At 34.7% G+C, this 25,861-nt stretch overlaps 2 protein-coding genes across 3 annotated transcripts in view; both read left to right on the forward strand.

Annotated features, from left to right (window-relative positions):
- The window catches only part of LOC123557720 (uncharacterized), a 64,904-nt gene extending 60,072 nt beyond the window's left edge, over positions 1–4,832 (forward strand). For both annotated transcript variants that reach the window (XM_045349364.2, XM_045349362.2), the window contains exons 8-10: positions 834–1,026; positions 1,401–1,614; positions 2,455–4,832. In XM_045349364.2, the coding sequence (XP_045205299.2) occupies positions 834–1,026; positions 1,401–1,614; positions 2,455–3,137 (1,090 nt within the window). In that variant the 3' untranslated portion in view covers positions 3,138–4,832. The remainder of the gene's footprint in view (positions 1–833; positions 1,027–1,400; positions 1,615–2,454) is intronic.
- Positions 4,833–9,798: 4,966 nt separating this feature from the next.
- Positions 9,799–24,198, forward strand: LOC123557721 (uncharacterized). The gene is made up of 10 exons (XM_045349365.2): positions 9,799–10,006; positions 11,904–12,002; positions 12,311–12,455; positions 15,244–15,360; positions 15,770–15,866; positions 16,362–16,901; positions 17,633–17,798; positions 18,985–19,177; positions 21,275–21,488; positions 22,372–24,198. The coding sequence occupies exons 1-10, from the start codon at positions 9,933–9,935 to the stop codon at positions 23,052–23,054; spliced, it is 2,328 nt and encodes a 775-aa protein (XP_045205300.2). The 5' UTR covers positions 9,799–9,932; the 3' UTR covers positions 23,055–24,198.
- The last annotated feature ends 1,663 nt before the right edge of the window (positions 24,199–25,861 follow it).

Genomic DNA, 25,861 nt, shown 5'->3' on the forward strand with positions numbered 1-25,861 from the left:
TTACATATACAAAGCTGAGTGACGTATGATAACAAACTAATTTTTAAGAATAAAAATAAATTTCAAATATGCCAATTTTTGTGATTTTTACATATATTTGACCTTTAACCTTAAATATCAAGTTTGCCCTTCATTCCTTTTTGATGAATTTCTTTTTGCTGACATTGGTTGACATATATACATTTACTGACAATTATATAGCTACTGTAATTAAACAGTGAAAAAACTGGTAGACGTAAACTTTACCCTACCCCCTAATTTTTTACAAGTGAGTTTTACCTCCCCTATCACAAACATAAGTGAACAAAATATAGATAGGCACGGCTTTGACACATAAGAAATGGGTTTTCATGGAGGATATGAAATATTGTTTCCAAAAATGTATAAACTTCTTTTGGCCTCAATTGTTGCAATAAAAGTCCGTGAGCTCTCGGACCAAAAGTACAAATGTATGTGCCTTTTCTGACACAGTTTTTAAACATGGACTGTCGAGAGTTCATAAAAAAGATTCAATATGAACAACTACACAGCATTCTTCCTCTGAAATCCTCTGGTAGAATATGTATTGATATGCACGTCATGAAAATATTCACAAACTTACATACATAAATTAAAAATGAATAACCACTGAGGAAAAATTAAGGAACTCATTGGGTCATTGCCTATGAATGGTAAGTTACCGATTAGTGGTATGCACCAAATACCACATTTAATAAAATAACATTGTCGAAAGTTTAAATAAAAGTGATTTCTATTACAAGTAATTGTAACAGAGGTCAATGTATGCAGAAACAAAAACTGCTTGTGTGAATTTATATAAATTTTGTTTATAGACCCGGTACTGAACCAACAGATTGCGTTTTATGTGGCAATTCTAAGATCCCTATATCAAAAGACAACGTTCCCAGAGAGCTTTGTGACTGTCCGTCAGTAGTTGATTGTAAGCTGTGTGATGATGATATTAAAGACCGTCTTAGTGGAAAAGCCAAACCAGGATTTCAGTACAAATGCCCTGTTCACGGACAAGTATATTTCTTCTAATTCTTTAAAACAATGATATTTTATTAAACAGGAAACTTTTAAAATATCTGTTCACTTAATAGTTACAATAATGAAGTAATTATCTTGCATTTTGTAAGTTATATGCGTGTTGTTAGCTTTTTTCTCGGTACAAAATATTGTTTTTAAGCATATACTCTACGACCATTGAATTTTGTTCTGAGCGGACAAAAAAGCCAGTGAAAATAAATAAGATAAACGTTCGACTTTATGCCACCCATGAAATTCAATATGCAATGGGAATGAAAATCTATTCATATAACCTAAAAGATTATTTTACATTAACCTTAACGTGTACATTACCCATTAACATGTACAATACCAATTAATATTGATTTCAGTACCGGCACTACGAAGATCAGCTGATGCAGTATAAATCCTGGTGTATGATCTGGGTGGTCATTGCCATCATTCCATTTGGACTTCTGATCATAGGGTCGGGGATGAATCTCAACTGGGCTTTCTTGGCCTCCCAAGTTTTCATTGCTCCGTTTATTTTGCCTCTGTATTTTACTATTGGATGGGCAGGAGTGACATCAAAGGGTCTGATTTCAGGTTGGTGTTGATCTTTTGTATCTTATGTTCTGAAATATCGTTTTCTCGCGATAAACTTATTTGAGAGATTCATAATTCAGAACGTGTATTAAGATTTACTCCCATTTTGGAAATCATTTTGACGACATTCCTTAGACCTAATGTTAACACATTAAACTGGTACAGTCAATGTATAAACATCGTGCTTGTAGTTCTATTCTAGGATAAAACAACTGTTATTGTCACGATTCGGGAGTATTTTAACAGAACAGTAGACGTTTGTTCACTGAGACGTTCTCGTGCTCACGTACTCTTAAAACACTTTTTTATATATGCGCGTTCCATGGCCAATCGGCCCCAGAACGAATAATGAAAAAAGGAAATGACGTCAGCTTGAACGAATTACGCTGACATTTCCGTGTATTTCATGAACATTTAATGACGTTGATGGACAATATATTTATTTTCAGCGCTTCAAAAAACGCCATCACAGCGTTAACGCATGTTCGTTTGGTGAAATAGCATCTGCAGAATTCTTCAGGATACGATGGTTTCTGCGCCCCAATAGGCTCGGGCACCAACCCATTCCTTTGGATTCTGCAAATGCTATAATGGGAAAAGAACACGCATTGTCCCTACAAAATACGAAAATAATTACTAAGCTTGTACCTTTCAAATGGTTGCATAACCAGATTATGCGTTTGTATTATAAATTATATATTAAGTGGATTGACAAACATATTTTCTTAGCATTTTTTTTTCAAACGCAACATTGAAATGAAAAATAAACGTGTCACAAACCGTATTTTTTGAATTAAAATACCAGAGGAAATTTATAACTTCACAAGGACTTCATTGCAGGTGGAATTATTGGCCTTTTATGTTCGGTATCGGGTATGCTGGGATACGGTTCTACATATGATGGAGGATTATCAGACTTTTATACTAACACCGCTCAAGACTATAGTCTATTGATGGGACTAATTTCAGGAGTTGTTGTCAGTGCAGTTATTACTGTGGTTGTATCACTTTGTGACAGAAAATCAAAGAAAAAGGTGGCATTCAACAAACAGTTTCCTATAGGAAATCCAGAGCATGGCACGGATAAAATAATGGAGGAAAAACTAGGATTTCTAGAAATTGAGTGGCTTAAAACAATGAGTATTGATAATCCATTGAACCCATACAGAACTATTTACAGGAAAGAACTTAAAGAAATAAATGCTGACAGGATACTCACAATACATCATATGGAAGCAATATTCAGGAAAACCAGATTGTTGTCAATAACAGGAGTAGTGGTTAGCTTCGTGGTTTTTCTTGTCGTGGTTCCAGGCGTCGCTCTTGGCCAGGAGGTTCTAACTGAAATACAGTTGGGAACCTGGATATCGGTTTGTCAGCACTGGTGCCTAATTGCTACAGTGTTTGTTGTGATAATACCGCCTCTACAGGAGGGTATACAAATCTGGAGACAGTACAAGAAAAACAAGAAATTCGTACAAGAGCATACTGACGATGTTTCAATGCAAGTTGTTTCCAAGTAGCACTGACGATATTTAAGTCAGAAAGTAATCTGTTACAGTGTGACGACATGTTAAAGGCGCAAGGACCTCCTTGCAAAATGTATATTAAGGAAGCATATACCCTTCAGTGCTTTTTATTCGGTATATTTACAAGGGTGTGTTTTCTTTTTAATGTTTAGAAAAAATATTAACCTATACATTTTTGAAAGTTTGTTTAATCTCTTAACTAAACGTAGAGTGTATGCCGTCAAGAAGGTCAGGTCATTCAAAAAAATTAAATACATGTCTTAGCAGTCATTAATATTTGTGTACAAAGGCTTATGATTAATGGTGACCCCCTGTACCCAAAAGTATTACTGAATGCTATACAATTTTTTCCTGGTTAAGGGAACCGTAATGTATCCCAGAATGTTTACATATTTCTTTGAATGAATTGTATGCCCTTGCGTATTAAATGACAAATATATCGCGATATGTTGAACTTCCACTTTTTGGGCTAGATCACAGGTCGACAAGTTAAAATTTAACACGAAAATTTCGAGTCAAAGACTTCAACTTTTCTTCTTTTCGCGGTGATTTGCAAGCGCAAAAAGTAGAAATTAAGGGCTTAATTTCAAGATTTTGCGGTCCAATTCAGTCGACAATTTGATGGCGAAAACAGGATTCCGTAGTAAGGGGTAATAAAATGAAAAGAATTATTTTCCTAATGTATAGAAGAACAACAAGTGCAATGCAGTAAAACTTTATGGTATAGGGGATTACGCCTATCGATATCCCCGTTTTGGTATTAAAGATAATAGGTAAAGGTTGATTTCTCGGAACATTTCTTTCTTTCCTTTTAATGATCTATATTTCTAGTTGCAAGATACAATGTACAGGGTCCATTTGTTTTATTTCTTTGCGGTGTTTATGATTTTTCCAAGATTGTTCCAAGAACGCAGCCGTCCCCAGCGAAACCCTACACAGTGTATGTTTGAATGAGTAAATGATTTGCCTTTGCACAAAAATACAAATACATGTGTATACAAAACGTCAAAGTAAAACAATTGGACAATAAGGACAAACTAAACAAATAACTACACATTTGGGCACCGCCTTTTTGGAATTGTCAGCGGCAAAACACCACTTGCGAGATTAAACCAACTTATGTGGTGTGGACCACAACTCACCCTTAAATAAAAAAAACCTTATCAGAATTCTTAAAAATATTACACAATATCGGGGTCACGATATCAAAGTCTTTTCTATTTTTAGCTTTGTTGGATGACATATCGTAACATGCAAAACTTTGTTTTGGATTTGGTTTTCTTGTAATCTTAAACTACGTTGAGGTTTTTTTTCATCAAGGTTTAGTACCCGGTTAGGCCCGTTTCATAGTTAACTGGCCTAATTTATCGGACTGAAAAAAATGCTCCGAACTTCTGTCATCAGTAAGCAATTCAGAAACTTTTCTAATATGACAGTATTATTTTTGAAGGAGCTTCCAGTAGTGTTTATGCCTTTGACGTTTTTTTTTCTACATTTTTAAAATGGTCTCTCACACAAAGGCGTAGTTTGGAGTGCGAAGACTGTTAGTTTAGGAACTTGCCTCCAGATATAATTTTCAATATGAGCGTTAATAATTTTATCAATATCACCTAGATATACCAGTCAAGTTTCATCTGCTTCCGAACTAATTTTTAATGCAATAAATGTATTTTCTACCTTTTATCTATTTTTATAACATTATTTTAAAACAAATACTTGAAAATATTTGAAAGAACTGTACAACTGTAGTAGCTGAATCTGTCATAAAACCTTTTATAAGGATACACTAAAGAAGCCGGAAAGGTTTCTCTATGCTTGCATCTCTCTTTTAAATGTGATAGATGAATGCAATATGCTTTAATTCTGGGACGGGGTTATCTATGTATTAATTTTGTATTATTTAGATATTATTTAACATCACAAATTATACCTTTATAGGTAGTATTTCTCTCGACTTCTAGATGAATCTTTGATATTACTACGATCTTCTAACATGAATTTTCGATACAATATTCTAATATTTGAATTCGTCTTGTGTATACCTATGATGTTTTGCACGAATCTGTATATCATGCTATGCTTATTACAAAAATAAATTATAAAAAAAAAAGAATATGTCATAAATTTTCTTTTCCTTTCCTTCGCAAAGATTTTCAAGATATATCCGTCGAAACAGAGCTTAATCATTTTCAGGCCAGTTTCATTCATCAAAAAGTGAAATTCGTCTGTACAATTTCGCCATAAGGCTATCAAGGCAAGCAGTCTCAGCCTATTTTTTTGAGGAGTGGAGGGGGTGGACCTATAAACATTTTTGAAGTAAAATGGACAACTTATTTTCATAATTTTGGATTTCACCAATCAATGCCTACATCAAAAATCCCCAAAGGTAAATGATTTCTATACAAATATATTGGAAGCATAGCAGGCTTTTAACACTTTGAAGTAGGCTATATTGAATTTTCTTTAGTACTTCAGTAAATTCAAAGCTCAGTGGTCTACAAACATTCGTAGAAAATGCTGACTGAAAGAGAATAATAAACTGTTAATGATGACCTTACCAAAACCATACCGAAAGTTAAGTTTATAAGTTATTAAAGATTTTACAATGAACATTCTAGCATAAAACTGCTGCCCTTGTCACTTTTCTGGGGTGTTTTAACCTTTACCCTGCTAAATTTCAAGAATGGACTTGTCCATCATTCCATTTTGGCAATACCATTTATTATTCGAAGGGGTGTTCACTGAAAATTTACTGACTGAATAGCGAGCTGTGCAGACCATGGTCTGCACTGGTCACAATGGCAAAATCACTTACCGCTAGCAGGCTAAATGTTGACAGGAGAGAAAACGTGTTTTAACAGAGAGATTCTCGCGCTCGCGTGATGCTAAAACACCTTTTTATATATGCCTCTGAAAAGTGACAAGAACAACAGTTTTATGATAGAACACATCATTGTAGTATTTTTGAAACGTTTCCTTAGAAAAACATTGATGTAATTTAATTATTATGCACCAAGACTCCAACTTCTAGAATAACTGTTATAGCTAGTTGACATGAGGTATATCCAAGACGAAGAGTTTGAACAAATGAAGTTCATTATTATTTTGCCTTCGTGATCAGTTGAAAAACACTGTTCAAAATTTCTTCCACTGTCGATAATTAATTTGATATTGATTCCAGTTCATTGGCTAATATAGAGCTCTTTCCAATAGAAACTTTTTCTAAGTCTGCTTTTTTATATAACATGAACATTTGAGCTATTTTTTTAATCATCAGAAAAATATTAAAATATCGCGTCACGAAGCGACCTGTATTACAATGATATAAGTTAAGAGGTAATTTCATGTCATTTTACATTTTATTTGTTTAATGTTTCGTTTAATGAACTACAGGACTCAGTACATAAATTGATATATCTTGGATACATGCCCAAGGAATTGAACAGGCACCACAAAATATCTGTATTCTTTTGATTTTCCTTGATGGTAATTTGATTTGCATGAAAAAAAAAAGAGATATAAAAGTATTTAGTTACAAATTGACAGTGATATATGTTAGGCTAATGCAATGTGTTCAATGTATTAACATTTCATTGAATTAATGTAGGAATATGTACAGAAATCAGTGTATTTAGTTAAATTTCAGTCACAATTTGTTTCTACAGTGTAAGATAGTTATTCATCTATATTCTTAAAACTATGATGAAAAGAGATTGACTGAAAACGTTTGCACATGAAGTAGGGCACTAGGTCGTGGTGGGTCTTTAAGCAATTCGCTCTCTATACGTCAATGAAATAATGTATGCGATATCACGTGCTGCTTTTTATATGTGCATTTATTCAATACTTGTATATATTACTGTAATGGTATAGTACGACTGAGTGCGATAGCAATACTTAACTTGAAAGGATCTTGAAAGGCATCTAAGGTTATTTTATAAGTCATTTTTCTTGAATAACCTCTTTCAGAGTATGTAAAAAATGAAATATGTCGTAAATCATTGACCACCTTTACCCAACCCGCGGCTTGATTCTTGTACTTTGCGAGCGATATGACCTCCAAATTGTCTGTTTGAGTACAATACCAATTTTTATACTTTCTGCCTCACTGTAATATTATGCCCTTGACACGTGACACGATACCACACCCAGTCACATTATATTCACACTGGGCTAACCGGTCCTAGATCTATTCTCATAATGCTGAGCGCCAAAGCAGGAAAGCTACCACTTCCCCTTTGCACGTCTTGTTCATGACGCCAAACAGGGAAGCTACCACTTGTCTTGTTCATGACTCTGTACAACGACCTTCCGCACTCATAGTTGGCGCTCTACTACTGGACTACCGGGGCGGTTATATAACAGAAATGTTTGACTGTAAATGCAACAGTTTTGTGAGTCTGTTATACCTGCGATAATATGTAGCGGTAATAAGACTTTCTGTTGTTTTTCATCGTCTTTATAAGCAAATTGCCTTGTAGGTAACTAATATACACAGACTGATATTTCCCTCAAATTTGCGTTAGACTTTAAAAGAATAAGAATTTGAATACAATATTTTTTTTTAATTGAAAGTGTCAATTTAAGTCTACATAAGTGTCAAAGGGAGATTTGCAGATTTATGTCAGTCAAAGCTATGTCATTTAATATTATGTTCAGTCAGTGGGACCTAAATTGTTTCAGTCAAACCAGTGCTAAAAATCTATCGCTGAACAGAAAACCACATGTACTGGTTTTGTTTCCTATTTTAACATTTACAATATTTTCGGCCTATTAACACGGACAACCTACCAATAAATATCACTTTTTGTACCTCCTTATAGTGTTTATTGACAAGTGTGACTGTACAATGTGGAGGACGAACAGTGATGCTGATACGAGGCCTTGCCGCTCGTTCCAAGTTAACTAACTTAGTAAACTGATTATCATATTTTATAACGTGCCCGCATTGCACTCGTGTTGAATGTTAATGAATGCTAGATAATAGTTTCAAACACACGCACCAACTCGATATTTTCAACTCGCTGGCGTCATATGCTTTGTTGCTAAGCACAACTTTGCCTGTTTGGCCTGACCGGCCCTATATAGCACTTCATTTGTTGAGTAGATTTCCACTGATTCTACTGCACATGTTATTAATCATATTATTTCAAAATGACATTCAAGGCCTGTGGCCAAATGCAAGAATTAATTTAATTTTTCGTGGCTTACATATATTTTTCAGTCATTTCAAGGTTCACAATGTTTTGTTGACACGTTTCTTTGATAATTTGCAAAAGGCAAAGCTTGTCCGAATGTGGAAACTTTGTCCGCTGGAAGGCCCGTCTACTTTTAACCAACACAAAAAGGCGCACACTCTCTGGTTTATGATATATCAACAAGCGTGACTATGAATACATATGAGGGCCATTCAATAAGTAACAAATCATGTATTTAAAAGGCGGATACTAAAGGGTTCTTGAAATGAACTTTCAATTAAATATCTTAATTTCGAAACTATTTTAGCGATAAAAGGCACTGGCAAATCGTATGAAAGTGGAATTCAAAGTAGCCACCTGTTGGATGGGCGCTAGAGATTACCATATACGTTTAAAAGTTTTTCTAACGTTATACTTTCATGGAATCTTCCTCAAATGGATGGGAATGCCAGCGTTACATGTTTGCATACTTTCACATACATGACCAACATTATCCCCTATCCCGGTATTTTATTATAAAACAAAAATCGTAAAACGTCGTTGTTTAACTGAATTTTAAACAATAAAAAAGCCAAAATAAAAAGCATAACTTGGCGTCATATGTTGAAATAAAACATATGTAATTCAGTAAATGTATATACCATGGTTATTTCGTTAAAAAGACACTAAATTGTGAGGCATATCAGAAGGCATCTTACAAAGACTGTTAGGTGGAATATTGAAAATAAAAAAATAAAAGGGACATTATTCTTCCTTGAGAAATGACGTTTTATGAAACATGATTCTTCAAGCGCACATCTGCGTATCATTAATGGTCATCTGTAAAATTCTGATAAAGTTTTCATTACGAGTTACAAACAAAGAAGAATATGTATATCTGATAGTCTCGTATCAAATAATCTGCCAAGTTTCAAAAAAACTATCTCTGGGAAAATGGACACACATGATTGATCGTCTCAGTAGGTATGCATGAAAGTAATAAATAATTGAGCCGCGCCATGAGAAAACCAACATAGTGCGTTTGCGACAAGCATGGATCCAGACCAGCCTGAGCATCCACGCAGTCTGTTCAGGATCCATGCTGTTTGCTAATGGTTTCTCTAATTGCAATAGGCTTTGAAAGCGAACAGAATGGATCCTGACCAGACTGCGCGGATGCGCAGGCTGGTCTGGATCTCTGCTGGTCGCAAATGCACTATGTTGGTTTTCTCATGGTGCGGCTCGTATTATGAATAAAAATGGTGTATCAGACCTTGTGGTACAATTTTGTCCTGAATCAGAAATAAATGGTTATGGGATCTAAATACTAACAATCAACTTTTAATCTTACAGAATCCAATTTTAAAAGAGGCCAGTATCTTTGCATACAGTCAAAGTTGTTTCATAATTAACCCTCTTTTATACGTCACTTATCAGGCAATTCATCTTATGTATTGAAGTATGACATATAATATAAGATATCACTCTGATTGAACTTAGCTAGACTCGCGGCTTGCTACCTTGTGTGTGTTTCCAGAAACAGTTGTTTACCATCACTAGCAGTCAGTTAATAGACACTGTAATAGCATCAAATTACAACTCGAATTGAAATATGACAACGGAATTGCCACAATCTACGGACGGGCGGTGTCCAATGGAATTACCTTTGGCAACACAGTCTACCCGGTTTGTTGTTTTCTGTTTATTATTATTATTATTATTATCATCATTATATATCTTTATATAACTACATAAAAATACCTTTGCCGCAATATTTCTGTAAACGTTTTGTAGATGGAATCGTGTTCATGTGTATTGTTTCCCTTGCTTAGTTAACATTGTCTTGTACAATATGGGATATATTTGGACTCGTAGGAAGGAGAAAAACAACCACAGACACATATTTTTATAATATGAGCTATATTAAGAATCAATATAGTTAATATTAATACATCTGCATCTTCGTAGATTATGTCCCAAGCCAGTCTTCTAAATAATCGAAAGTTCTATGTTTACATTGATGTGACCGCTTCGACCTGTTCCAAGTTTTCAATACTTTTAACACCCCAGCTCTCTCGCTGACTTTATCCCGGGAGATGTTCAGCTATCCTTCATTCTTTCTGTAAAAAGCTTCTTAGTCTTCTATTCTTACCGGCTTTACTTTTTCAACGCCTCACTCACCCTATATGTAAAACTCTGCTTTCGTTTCACAGCATGGTTTCCTGGTCTTTCCAGAGTTGCATCGTAATATCATGTTTATAAGCATTTCAAAGTATTTACATCAGTTTCAAAAACGTGTAAATCTAAACATCTGTTGACTACATAAATAAACAACAGAGGTAGAAGCAATATCTACCTGTTAATTTCGTAAATTTATAAGTGACTAGTACTGATATATCCAATTATTTATGTCTAATTTAATTGATTTAACATTCTGTTTTGATTTACTGTCCTAAAGTTGTAAACAAATACAATTTGCTGCCCAGGTAAACAGAGTTATCAACCTTTCTGAGCAATAAATGAAATTCCATCGAAAACAATAATAATTAATCAAGGTCAATGAAACGGGTTTCTGTTTAGAGCTTTGCAATATTTGAGCAGCTATAACAGTAAACAAAATCATTTAAACCTAAAATTAAGAATAAAATACTTCAACGTTATAAAATTTACTAGAGTTATAAACTTCAATAGTGGTTCGAACAGGTTAACGAAATGAGTGTCTGTAAAAAGATCCTTTGGAAGCAGAGAATGAAACCAAGCAGAATAATAGCAGACTCGGTTTGACGGAGTCTGTTCATGAGAGGTAATGAAATACGCAACACCTCTCACGCCCCCCTAGAACCGACTTAAGCGGAACTCTTTTACACATTTGTTGAACGGAATCCATGATCCCAAAGGACCACAAATATAACAACACCGATCCAAGTACGGTGAGACTTTTTACAGCCACCATACGGCATATATGAGATTTCTACATAAAACAAAACATGTTGTTTTGTGCATTAAATTATTTTGATGTTTATAGACATTACTAATTGAAAGCTGACCAGTGCACTGTCATTGTGTGACAATAACCGAAGTAAATTTATGTCCTTGATGTATAATAAGCGGGTAAGTTTCTCATAAAAAAGAGATCATTAACTTTAATTTAATAGATAACATGATTTTTAATCTGGTTCTAGTTTTTTAATGAAGTAAGTGCACTGAAAGTTAGTATGGTTTGAAATTACATTACTGTTTAATTTGTCACACCGTGGCTTTGCTGCAATCTGATAAGCTGTGATAAAAAAAACACTGTAAAGTTTACATCTAGACAAAACTATCTTTCCTGCCCTTGGCCGGTAAATAATTGTAGTACTGTCTAATATTGACACGACTGATTGAAAAAATGTGTTATGTGTTTACGTTATTTACAGTTTTGTAAAAATTAGACTTTTTTAAGGAAACCAGGTGCATTGAATACCATTTTGGATGATTTATAATTTAATGATAATGTAAAATCGTGATGTCAACAAGGATCTGAACCATAGAAGTAATGTTTAAGAAGTATCACATGTCTAAATACCTAGTTCTTATCTTTTAGATTAAATCCAGTTATTGAGAAATATGAGTTGGCACTTTTGATGTTATTAGGATTTGCTGGATTTTCCATGCTTATTGGCATTGCGTACAATAATATCAGGTTTGGCAATATTAAAACTACCTGTATCTTTGTTTTTAAAGTTAAGTTTTTGAAGTTAAGTTTTTAAAGTATTATATCTTATATCTTAAATTGAAACTTTCTATCTTTATCATTATAATAGGATGTAGATTGGATTCGAATTCAAAATATTATAATACAGGTGTTTTTGAAATATGAGACAAGAAATACGTTAAATTTATAATAATTAATACATATAACAAGACAGTGAAGAGCACACTACACCTCGATGCTTAAAGAGGATCTCCACTTTTACGTCAGACTGACCTCTTTTCTAATTTATTTTATAGACGTTATGTTTTCAAAGATTTCCACAGCCTCGATGTTACATTTGACGCCGGGGGACGTGTAAGTGTAAGTCTGACGGCAGTAACTGTGACGTCACAGCTCTTATGGCCTGTAGACTTCCTTCAAAGTCCTACTATGGCAAGCAAGGTTTGTCTTTTTATCGATTTTTTAGTTTATATTCCAATAAAAGGAATAGTTCTCTGTTTCATTTAAAATTGAGCCGTTTCATATCCATTTTGATAGAGTTTCTAGATTTTAAAATCCACCAGGAACCTATTTTCCACAAGACATCCATACATTTGCTTCAAGGAAAAGAAAAGAAAAATGGGTGTTGAAATGCAAGTCAGCTGAAGTCGGGTACCCTCATATTATCACATGTCAGAAAGCGGCCCGCAGAATAAACAGCCTACCTTCGTTTACGCGCAAACAAATAGAAAACATGTAAATATAAGCATGAAAAGTGTCTTATTCGATGAAAAATACATTCCAAGAGTGAAATTATGCCCATTAGGTCCCCTGTTCACGCGCAAATGTCTAATAATGGAATAATTGAAAAAAAGATGGGATCTTATTATTAGGGACCTTTTTCGACTACTCCATTATATTACTTTGTACAGGACATAAAATACATAAATCACAATAGATACATATTATAAAGCATAAAAAATCAATAAAAATATAACTATGTATGCAATCTTTTTTATAATTTAAACAAAAGCAAGTCCATATTGCCAGGTTCAGCGCGGTCGATAAGTCTGAATGCAAAACTCAATAAAACAAATGAATGAAGTATTGCCATGCAATACAAAGTCCCCTACTGGAAGGCACCTAATTTTTCCTACTGCAGTATAACATAATGAACTGATATCTTTCATTGATGTATAAACAATATTGTACTAAATATACAATATGTTATAACAAAACACTTGGATTAAAATTTGTATATATAAAAACCTACAGTTGTTTTCATATGGCATTTCTAGGCCGATTATCAAAAAAGGTATCATATAAGTTATTTAAAGTAACAACAAAGGGAAATTAATCCTAAAAAAATCTATATAATATAAGTCCACAAGAAACTCTTTACCAGGTAGGTCAAAATACACCTAAAAATTGGATGTAACATACATGTTGTACCACAGAAAACTGGTCTCGACTTTTCCCTACGGCCAGTATTAAATAAGTTACAATATAATCTATTTATAGTAAAGACAAAGACGTAATTTTGAAAACAAGGGTGCCTCATGGTGGTGCACATTTGTGCCAAGTTACATCAAAATTCCTTCATGCATGAAGAAGAAATGCTCCGGACAAAGTCATTCTTCAATTTGACCTTTGACCTTCAAGTGTGACCTTGACCTTAGACCTAGGGACCTGGTTCTTGCGTATAACAATTCGTCTCATGGTAGTAAACATTTATGCCAAGTTACATTAAAATCCCTCCATGCATGAAGAAGAAATGTTCCGGACAAAGTCATTCTTGTATCTGACCTTTGGCCTCTGTGTGTGACAATGACCTTAGACTTAGGGACCAGGTTCTTGCGCATGACACTCCGTCTCATGGTGGTGAACATTTGTGCCAAGTAATATCAATATCCCTTAAGGATTGTCGAGTTATAGACTGGACAGGAAAAAAGCCTTTTTGGCCTTTGACTTCCAAGTGTGACCTTGACCTTGCAGCTAAGGGCCCGGGTTTTGCGCATGACACATTTTCTCATCCAGGGGATTATTTGTGCAAACTGATATTTAAATCCTGTTTTGCATGACAAAGTTATAGACCGGACAAGAAAAAAGTCCCATTGACCTTTGATCTTTAAGCTAGGGTTCTGGTTGTTGCGCATGACACGTCGTCTCATCATGGGAAACATTTATGCCTAGTAATATTAAAATCCCTTGATGAATGACAGAGTTCTGGACCGGACAGGAAAAAAAACCTTATTGACCTTTGACCTTTGAGCTAGGGGTCCGAGTTATGCGTATCACAGGTTGTCTCATCATGGGGAACATTTGTGTCAAGTAATATTAAAACCCCTGGACCGGACACGAAATTGCGGACGGAATGATGAAATGACGGACGGCGGAAATCGCATTCCTATAGTCCCCGAAACTGGTTTTCAACCAGTAGGGAGGGGACTAATAACATCAGTAAACAGTCATTTAGGAGATGACAAAGGGCGTGATGATAATCGGGCTATTTTAGAAGACATTGTTTTTGAAGATATAAAATACAATTCTACTGCAAAACAGAACAGGAATGGAATAATAGAATACTGATTAATAGGGGGTAAAGTCTACTCACACATTGTTGTATATGTTCATGATTATTTCATAGAATGCAGCATGCTAGTAAATTGAAGCAATGCCAAGTCTTTTTTATCATTTTGATTCATTTGCATAAAATTATTTCAAAATGCATTCATGAACATTCTCAATACAACTGTATGTAGCGCATTTTCGTGTCGGAGATGTACGTCAGTTTAATATGGCAAGGACGCGACGTATCAGGTTATTGACACAATTAAGTTAACCCTTACCCTGCTATATTTTCTAAAATGGACTGGTCCGTCATTCAATTTGGGCAGCATCACTTATTATTTAAAGGGGTGTTCACTGAAACTTTACTGACTGAATAGCGCCGCACAGTGCAGACCATGATCAGCCTGCTGATCTTGGTCTGCACTGGTCGCAAAGGCAAAATCACTTGCCGCCAAAAAAATTGGTCCATCATCCTATTTGGGCAGCATCACTTATTATTTAAAGGGGTGTTCGACTGAATAGTGAAGAGTGCAGACCATGATCAGTCTGCTGATCTGGGTTTGCACTGGTTGCAAAGGCAAAATCATTTGCCGCCAGCAGGCTAAGGGTTAAAGCAATTTAAACGAGGACATGGCACTGCGAACACACTTAAACACACCTTTTGTATGTTTTTATATAGGTTGGCATATCTGGATCGTTATTTTACACGCTAGCAATAGTACTGTCAATGCTCATATTTGCCGTGCTGTGTATACAGCTCAAAACACGTGCACCAGGAGCAAAAACATTTCCACAGGTATGCTTTTTTAATGTGTATTACTTTATGGACGGGCGATAACAGTTATACATACAAAAACTATGTTCCTTTTAACTTTCTTTATCATCATTAATGTAGAATCTTGATTCATGATATGTTTTAATTTATCGCTTACCGTATTAAATTTAGTTGTGTGATATGAATAATTTATTGTGAAGGCAAAAATTTATGTTTACCAACATTGTCGATTTTCATCGTTTTTATATTGTATTGCGTTTCTTTGACAACATTCAGGCTTTATTTTCACATTTGCTCAGTTTTATTTCGTTAATTCTAAATTCCTTCATACTAGTCAGTTATAACTTCATTAATTGTTGATGCATTAGGTTGTTGTATGATACTGTATGATTCCCTTTCACATTTTGTAAGTGATTTATTCTATTTTTAGATTGCATACGCACGCTTTGGTAAAAACACGCACATTTTGTTCTGTGTTGTTGCTCTTTTCACTAATATGGTGATCACAGCAAATATGATCCTTGCAGGTTTGTGGTTTACGTCTTATATACAAAACACCATATTTTATATCAAAACAAGACGGAATCAAGCTTTTAGGGATAGAAATGTAGAAGTAATTATGTTAATACTTTCGATGGCGCAACGATCTTTTGAAGCTCTTTAATGAATTTCGGACTTCATCCAATAAATAAAACACTGTCGTACATATAATGTGTATGGACATTGACAACAGGCACACACAACAATATTTTGACCTTTATCATCATGTCGAGATGAAATGATTTGGTGAGAGCTGTGACTATGTAGCTGCTAATGTGTTTATTGTGAACTTGCATTGTAAACTTCTATATCGTGCCTTTCACATACCATATTTATCTAATACATCTACTATTTAATTTCGTTTGGTAAATATATTTTTTAATATGTTGACTGATCATGTAAACAATACATTAATTTTAATTATATCTGAACTGGAGCTATTTAACGAATTATCATGTTTGTCGTTTACGATTAATACGTAGGTAAAGCAGCAGTTGAAGTTTTAAGCAAAGATGCCTCAAATGAATTTACCCTGATGATCCTAGCTGTGTTATTTGGTTCTTATTGTCTCATCGGTGGCCTTGGAACTACTTTTTACATTTCTTACTTCAACACCGCCCTGATCTTTATAACGACATCGTTGTTCATCTTGAAACTAACATACCTTGCGGAACCAGAAGTAGAGGCTGTGACGTCACACAAATCACTCCACAATGCTATGTCTTGTTTGAAAGGACCGGATGGAAATACGGACAATTCTTTTCTCACTTTCCGTAGCAAATCCGGTATTATTTATGGTGTCGTGACTTTATTTATGACTGTTGCAATTGTCTTTTGCGACCAAGCAAACTGGCAGAGTCGGATTGCCGCAAAACCACGCGAGGGCATGTTGGGATTCCTCATAGCAGCGTTCCTCTGGTACGCCATCCCGACGTCAATTTCTTTTGTGACGTCAATGACATATAAAACAATGAGCTTCCAGAACGGAACCAATCTTCTTACTGATGCAGAAATAGACGAAGGTATATACGACATTATATATTTCAAATACTCATATTCATTTACTTAATGTGTTCAACGGTGACATATCATTTCTACAGGTAAACTTTGTTTATGAACACAGTGTCATGTTAGAAACAGAATAATGAAAAAAATCGAAGTTCACCATGCTTGTTCAGGAGTTATCTGCCCTTGAATATGCAAATTTGAAGAAAATTCCAGTTTTAAGGGCATATAACTCCTAAACAAGCACGGTGATCTATGATTGTTTTTGCAATTTTCTGTTTCTTACATGACACTGTGTTCATATACAAAGTTTGAATAAATTCTATACCTGGGAAATTTTTGCCCTATCTCTCATACAAGAAATCGCAGTAGAACATTAGAAGGTGGATTTTTTTCTGATAAACAGAGAAGGTTACGTTACGCATATTATACAGCATAAAACCATCGCTAGCGTGTATATTCAGATATAATATGTTTTGCTTTACTATCAAAAATGGATCATAATCGTTTCGATCATATATTGCACGTTATATGTAGATGGCGTTTAATTTGCTGCATAACTTTGGAATATAAACATTTTGTAGTTTCATGCACAGCTGAACATTAATCTGTCAGATAGACGTGTTCGGAACATGATAATCTTATTTTAGATATATTCCGTTTTTCAGTATTCTTTGTTATTCATGTTAATCTACTATAGTTATGGCATTTATTATAACCAAGTTACGCTTTCTTGATTTAATGTTAGGGTATATTACTCCGTACGTGGTACAGACGTTGTTAGGCAAGGAGGGTTGTTTTGTGCTTCTTACTATGATATCGATGACATTGATGTCCACTGGCTCTGGAGAAGTTATGTCCGTGTCTTCGATTTTGGTTTACGATATCATCAAGACGCACATTATTCCATTTAGGTACATATACCTTATTTGCTTATTTCAACTACTTTTTTCGATTTTGTAGCCATATTGTTTTGCATGGTGGTGCCTCTAAGCTTGAATCTATAGGAATGTATGTATTTATGTGTACGACATAAACACATACATATACATAGACAACGCAACAGATATATATATTTGGGAAAGAACGGTCATATCAAAAGCTCAGTTGGGAAGCTAAAAATCGATTAGCGGTGCACCAGTCATAATCCTCACCATGTTCTAACATTTCATTTAACTTATGGTCGGTAAAAAGAACCCCAAAAAACTTATTGTAAAAGTTAGCTAGCGGCCAATTTATCATGCCACTATTCACATAACCATGACTGAAAGATCTTTGGCCATGCAGTATCAGCATTCACTTCAAATAAAGGAAAGTAGCATACATACACAGTCATAAAGCATAAACTCACAGGGTCAAATTAATAAAAAATACCAATAATATCCATTTGTGACAAAAATCTTTGATTTGATTTGCAAGATAATTTTCTTCAACAAGCGCCTTACCTATTTTCCTTTTTGTTCAAAGATCTAGCCAAAATTAAAGACAACTTTCATTTAGATAACGTTTCTTTGGGCTTATTTCAATATGTAAGTTTTCCCGGCTTGCCAATGGTTCATGGTAGCAAACACTTCACTGGTACATGACAATTTTGGTCTTTTGTTGTTTTCAAACAAAATTCATACGGAAATACCAATCCGCCGAGAATGTTAATTTAAACACAATTGGTTATTCAATAACACTGTTAAATATAAACATGTATTTACAACGTAAGTATCCGTTTTGTTTAAGGTAACCAGGAATCTACCATAAAAAGCATATTACAATTATGTATACATGAGCCGTGCCATGGTAAAACCAACATAGTGGCTTTGCGACCAGCATGGATCCAGACCAGCCTGCGCATCCATGCTGTTCGCTAACCGTTTCTCTAATAGCAATATGCTTTGAAAGCGAACATCATGGATCCTGACCAGACTGCGGATGTGCAGGCTGGTCTGGATCCATGCTGGTCGCAAAGCAACTATGTTGGTTTTCTCATGGCACGGCTCACATTTATATAAATATATTGTAAAACTGTTGTGTAGATTTCATGCCTTAGGTTGTATAAATATTAAGGGGTGTTATGATAAGTTAACACATATTCTCATCTATTTGAAGACCCGGTGCGAAACCAACAGATTGCGTTTTATGCGGCAATTCTAAGATCCCTATATCAAAAGACAACGTTCCCAGAGAGCTTTGTGACTGCCCGTCAGTAGTTGACTGTAAGCTGTGTGATGAGGATATCGAAGACCGTGTTAGTGGAAAAGTCAAAATGGGATTTCAGTACAAATGCCCTGTTCATGGACAAGTATATTTTTCATTCTAAGAAAGAAAGTGTTAAACAGTTGTGGACTTCTCAGCTGTAAAGTAGAATATGGCCTGTACCTTAAAAATAGTAATACTGACCGAAGCAGTTGCAGCGGGGTATTTTTCTGTTTTCTTTCTGTTAAGATCACATTATAGTACACAGCTGAAAAGTCCATAACTGTTTTATTATATCAATTTTAAGTAAACTTGTTTGCATAATAATTGGCAAAAACGATCTACCTTACATTATAGATTTATGTAGGCTATGAATATTGACTATTTATACAGTGAGGTCTTTGTGTATACCTCCTCGTTCTGATTACTAGACACATTTTAAAATTTCGCCAGTGTCTCATCTAATCACTATGCCTTTTAATAGAGATAATTAACTTGTTTTCCCTAGTGTGAATATTGTCGAAAATTGCTAACTGACTGAACAGTATATTGTAGTCTTTTGCACTTTTGTCTATGGTTTTGCTGAAATACATATCCAACAAAAATGCGAATTGCTTGCTGTCAACTATTTTATAAACAACGCAGCATTCGGAAAATCTCGGTTATCTTCGTAATTTTCAGCTGAGACCTGGACATTTCACTGAGCTGTTTAATATTTTAATTTTATTTACCGAAAGTTTCAGTATCATATATAGTATTTTGTCTAACGGGAGTAATTCGGGCCGAGTGAAAATTCACTTACAGTTAATATGTAATAGAGATTTTATTGAATATGATAATGTGAAAAATCACAGAAGAAAAGCATTTGACTCAAAGATGAAATAATAAGTAAGTTATTATCTCTGGTTTATGTCAGCTGTATGCCAATTGTTTCTTACATTTCCAAATAACAATTGTAATATATAAATATCATATGACAGCGTGTGTGACATTAATATTGTCAACCCGAAGGTAGAATGTCACCTGAGGTGAAAGCCCCAGTGGTGACATTCTGTTTCGAGTTATTAAGTTATTATCTCTGGTTTTTGTCAGCTGTCTGCCAATTGTTTCTTACATTTCCAAATAACAATTGTAATATATAAATATCATATGACAGCGTGTGTGACATTAATATTGTCAACCCGAGGGTAGAATGTCACCCGAGGCGAAAGCCCCATTGGTGACATTCTGTTTCGAGGGTTGACAATATCAATGTATACACGCTGCCATAGGATATTTATTTTATTATACGGAACAAAATGAAGTACATAAAAAGTTAAACCTTGACATTTTTCTTGTTTTTCTTTCTAACAGTTTCGCCTGTCATCAGAATCGCCTGTGTAGACATTAAATAGTGATGTCACTACTTTATGTGTACAAGGGAGGCAATCATTTCATGATTTGGCTTAAAAATGAAGCAGTTATTTGCTTTTATATGACATTCAAAATATCAGTGCGGTCACATGACCTGACAGTCGCCGGGTCATGTGTCAGAAAGGTTGAAAATGTTTTTGATAGTCAAAATATCTCTTTCTCGGGTAATGGGATTTTATCATTGTAGACAAAAGTGAGGTATAATAAACATATATAGCGAATGCCAATGAACAAGATAAACGGTAATATTCTTTCAAATTGGAATGCCAATGAACAAGATAAACGGTAATATTCTTTCAAATTGAATATTTATTCACATTGACCAAAACATTTCTTCATACTAACAAATAATAGTTTTATCACATGTTTGACGTCGTGGGAGTAAAATAAAGCCTAGTACAATAAAGCTTTGACGTTGGCGTCGTTTTGAATATAGAACATGTTGGTCCAGTTGTCTTGGTGTGTAATAGGTAAAGAAAGATATAGCTGTGATATAGTTGTGATGTTTCAGCAGGAAAAGCTTACATGTGATAAAAATAATATTACATTTGTGTTTTTTCACATCGAGTGTATTAAACTCGTTGAATAGCATTGGTAAAATGCTCGGCAGAGCGATCCTCGCATCTTATTATTTTATTCAGCTTGTTTACTAAATTCAGTATGAAAAGACACTCATGTAATATCCTCTATGTATACATTGCTCATTTACATTAATTTCAGGTACCGGCATTATGAGGATCAGCTGATGCAGTATAAATCCTTGTGTATGATCTGTTTACATTACTTTCAGTACCGGCATTATGAGGATCAGTTGATGCAGTATAAATCCTGGTGCATGATATGGGTGGTCATTGCCATCATTCCATTTGGACTTCTGATCATAGGGTCGGGGATGAATCTCAACTGGGCTTTCTTGGCCTCCCAGGTTTTCATTGCTCCGTTTATTTTGCCTCTGTATTTTACTATCGGATGGGCAGGAGTGACATCTAAAGGTCTACTATCAGGTTGGTTTTCATGTTTAGTAAAACAAAATATGTCATCAGTCTTTGTATACTGGTATAATACTACAATGACATTTGGTGGCCAAATCAATGTAGAAATGTATAATACTAATTCTTATATGCTTGTCTCTGTTAAAACACTCGCTAGAATGACGTCACGATAACGTGCGGTGACGTCAAAGTTTTTTGTTGCGACCAAGAAAGAGCGCTTCTATATTTTATCTACTGTTTTAGATTAAGGGCATATTAGAAACGAAATAATTTATAGCACAAGCGTGTTTTAACACTATTTATGCACTCGGGTAGTAATACGTCGTTCAAATAATTTCACTCGGGCTGCGCCCTCGTGAAATTATTACGCCCGACGTATAACCATCCATCGTGCAAAAATTGTGTTAAAGCACTCTTTTGCTATGAATTATTTCTTAAATGAAATTAGTATCACCCATATTGTGAAAGTTGACTACAAGATATTTTGTGAGATCTACCCTATGGCGCAAGCTTTTCACAAGTATTGCGTAACAAGGTTATGCAAAGAAAGAATTTACTTTTATAGATCTAAGTATTGGTTTTCAATGATTTTTTCCATATCAATTTCAATTTTGGTTTCCATATGTCCAACTTTAATTTTGTGCTCGAAGTACTTCTTTCTTTATTTCGAAATATTACTTTTATTGACATTTTTTTTTGAAAATTATGTTGAAGGTGGTCTAATTGGTGAAAAAAACCCACACTTTTACAATAAAATCACCTGCATATCAAAGCAACATTGAATACTTTTTCATGCGGAGTTCAAACTGTACATTACAGAAGAGAAGTTTATGCTTTAACTGACTTACAGTATATCAGGTGTCTAAAAAAGTATGTTTTTACTATTTCATCAAAGGTGGAATATTGGGTCTTGTATGCTCTATATCGGGTATGTTGGGTTACGGTTCCACATACGAAGGAGGATTGTCAGATTTCTTTACCAATACCGCTCAAGACTATAGTCTATTGACGGGACTAATTTCTGGATTTGTTGTCAGCGCTGTAATTACTGTGGTAGTTTCACTTTGTGACAGAAAATCAAAGAAAAAGGTGGCATTCAACAAACGCTTTCCTTTGGGAAATCCGGAGCATGGCACTGACAAAATAATGGAAGAAAAGTTAGGTTTTCTAGAAATTGAGTGGCTTAAAACGATGAGTATTGATAATCCATTAAACCCATACAGAAATATTTACAGGAAAGAACTAAAGGAGATAAATGCTGGCAGGATACTCACACTACATCATATGGAAGCAATTTTCAGGAAAACCAGATTGCTGTCAATAACAGGAGTAGTGGTTAGCTTCGTGGTTTTTCTTGTCGTGGTTCCTGGCATCGCTCTTGGCCAGGCGATTCTAACTGAAACACAGCTGGGAACCTGGATATCGGTATGTCAGCACTGGTGCCTAATTGCTACAGTGTTTGTGGTGACAATACCGCCTCTACAAGAGGGTATGCAGATCTGGAGACAATACAAGGAAAACAAGAAATTCGTACAAGAGAATATAAACGATGTTTCAATGCAAATTGTTTCTAAATAGCACCGAAGGTATATAATGCAAGTAATGCTACAATGTAATGATACCTTCAAAAATCAAGAGCCTCCGTACAAAGGCATATTAAGATGGCTTATAGCGCTTGATGAAATTGTATTCAGTAAAATTTTAAAAGGTTTGTATCTTGTTAATTATATTTAGAAAGTGTGTTAACCTTTACATTTTTTGAAGGTCTATCAAATTTCTAAATGATAAAACAAAACAGATTGTAGTGCCTATGACAACAAAAACATATAGATCAATTAACCTTTAGCCTGCTGGCGGTAAGTGATTCTGCCTTTGCGACCAGTGCAGACCAAGATCAGCCTGCACAGATATGCATGGTCTGCACTGTTCGCTATTCAGTCAGTAAATTTTCAATCACCACTCCTTCGAATAATAAGTTGTACTGATCAAATTGAAAGATGGAACAGTCCATTTTAGAAATTTAGCAGGGTGTAGGTTAAAAGAACAAGATGTCTTACCCGTCATCAATATTTGAGCAAGGCTTAGAATTATAGGCAACCTTCGAGTCCAGATATTGTTAATGAGTTTTCTACAATATTCACTGCCCGTGGGAACCTTGACACATAACTGTGATGCTGTCTTCAACTTGACTTATGCATGAATCGACCAATGACACACAAAAAGGACAATACTCCCACCCTAAAAAAGTATGAAAAAAAACAGTGAATACAATGCAGTAAATTCTTTTGGCTATAGGGGTTTACCTCTAACTTCAAGCCTTGTTCAAATATTGTTGAATAAGCCAATTTATTCCCTTTAGTGACATATTTTTGAAGTTATAGCCTATATTGTTCTTATGTTTTAACTATGAACTTCCAACAATGTATTGGTTTAAATACGTTCTAGATGTAATACAAAGGTACTAACCTCTGAATATTAAAGCGAAACAGATTTGATGAAATTTTATTCCTCACTTTAAGGCAATATTTACCCGCAAATAAGCTGTCCAGAACAATCACGTCTAGTTAAGACGTTATTTTTTATTTGAAACATAACACCGGCACAAGGTTTATGCTTATGGTGACTTTTGAACCGGTTGTACATTACTTGGTAGATTTTGTACTTTGTCTAATATAGTCAGGTTTAACAGAAAGAGAATTATAACATTAAAATGAGAAAAATATGAACTTTTGTTGTTTGTTTGGTATGTCATAGCGTCATAAAACTGTTTTCAATATTATAAATAAAAGGCAAACGACAACTTTTACAGGAATCTGTCTCTAGATTTATATTTATTTATCGTTAAAATGTAACTAAGCTTCAGCTCAAACATATTTCATATTATTAAACGATATTTAGCTGTCTATAATATCCTTAAGGCACGAGGGAAAATATTAAGAACAAAAACTTCAAGAGGGGATTCAATATATTCAGAGTATTCTGTCATCGAAGTTTGAATTTGATTGTCTCTGGATGTGAAGTGTCAAACCAGGAGGAATAGCATTGTTTCAAGAACTTTCCCGAAACGAACCCCTAGGACAGCGTATGCATGGATGAGTAAATGATGTTTGCATTTGCATTAAAAGTATGTAAACAAAGTAAAATAAAAGAACAAGAAGAACAAAAAAATATTAATAAAGAATAAAGTTGGTCACCGCCTTCAAACGGCGGTTTAAAACGGTTCATGGTACACACCAAACCTCAATCTTGAATATAAAAAAAACTTTTTAAAACTTTTAATATATATATATATATATATATATATATATATATATATTTACAGAATATATAAAAACTGTAAGGTGTCATAAAATGTTGCTCAAATGTTATTGACCACCTTTAATGATATACACATCCATGCATTAACTGCTTAAGGTTTTAGTTTAAAGGTTTCACATGGTGTAGCTTTAAGGCTATTTTTGTTTAAGTGTCATTATAAATGCATAATCTGACATTTTCGTGGAGCTTTATGGCAACAAAAACAAATAAAAGAGAATCATAAACAAGTACACTGCATGCATCACAGTGCACAAGTGTGTTTAGATGAAGAAGAACCCTCTGGAGATTTCTGATATAAGAGTTTACAAACAAATAATTGAAACACAAGTCGTGGAAGCCGGTGAGCAATTGCGTGCAATATTCCTACATATTCTTCAAATAGAATATATAAAACACCTTTTGAACTGGTGAAAAGCTAATTTGTACAGGGTGGGGTAAGGTAATTTAAAATTGTATGGTAGGGGCAAATAAGCGTTCTTTTTAACTGGTTGGTTTCTAAGCATTTAGCTGTTCCTAAAATCCAACTGATAAATATGGAAGACAAATGAACATTAAATGAATTTGACTTGTCCTTTGCCGATATGCGTTCAAAACCTTGTATGGGGTTGAAAGCTTTTTATGTAAAAAGCAATTCATTCTAGGTTTCTTCCCAGGTACCCGCCCATGCCTGAAACAGTACTTGAGTCTTTTTCCACCATCAATACATGAAAAAAAGCCATATAACCTAAAAGATAATAGGTAAGGGTAGATTTCTCGGAAGCACAGAGCACCAAAAACACAACCTCAGAGCCACGCATTTGCAAAGTAGGCCCACAACAAAAAAGAAGCTGTAATGGAAAAATATTACAGACGGGTTGCTTCAAAAAGTACATATTAAGTACATATTAATTTATGCCAAATATAGATAGATGGGGAGGAAGTGGTAAGGGGTAAAACAAGGGGTTGGGTTGGGGTGGGGGAGGGGGTGGGGTGGGAAGGAAGTTGAAGGGGAAAAAGTAGAACAAGGATGAATATACAAAGGGAATGCTACGTTCCTTAATCACAGTCACACTACAACGTAAACCACA

This window comes from Mercenaria mercenaria, chromosome 5 (assembly GCF_021730395.1).
Source record: "Mercenaria mercenaria strain notata chromosome 5, MADL_Memer_1, whole genome shotgun sequence".
Lineage (NCBI taxonomy): Eukaryota > Metazoa > Mollusca > Bivalvia > Venerida > Veneridae > Mercenaria > Mercenaria mercenaria.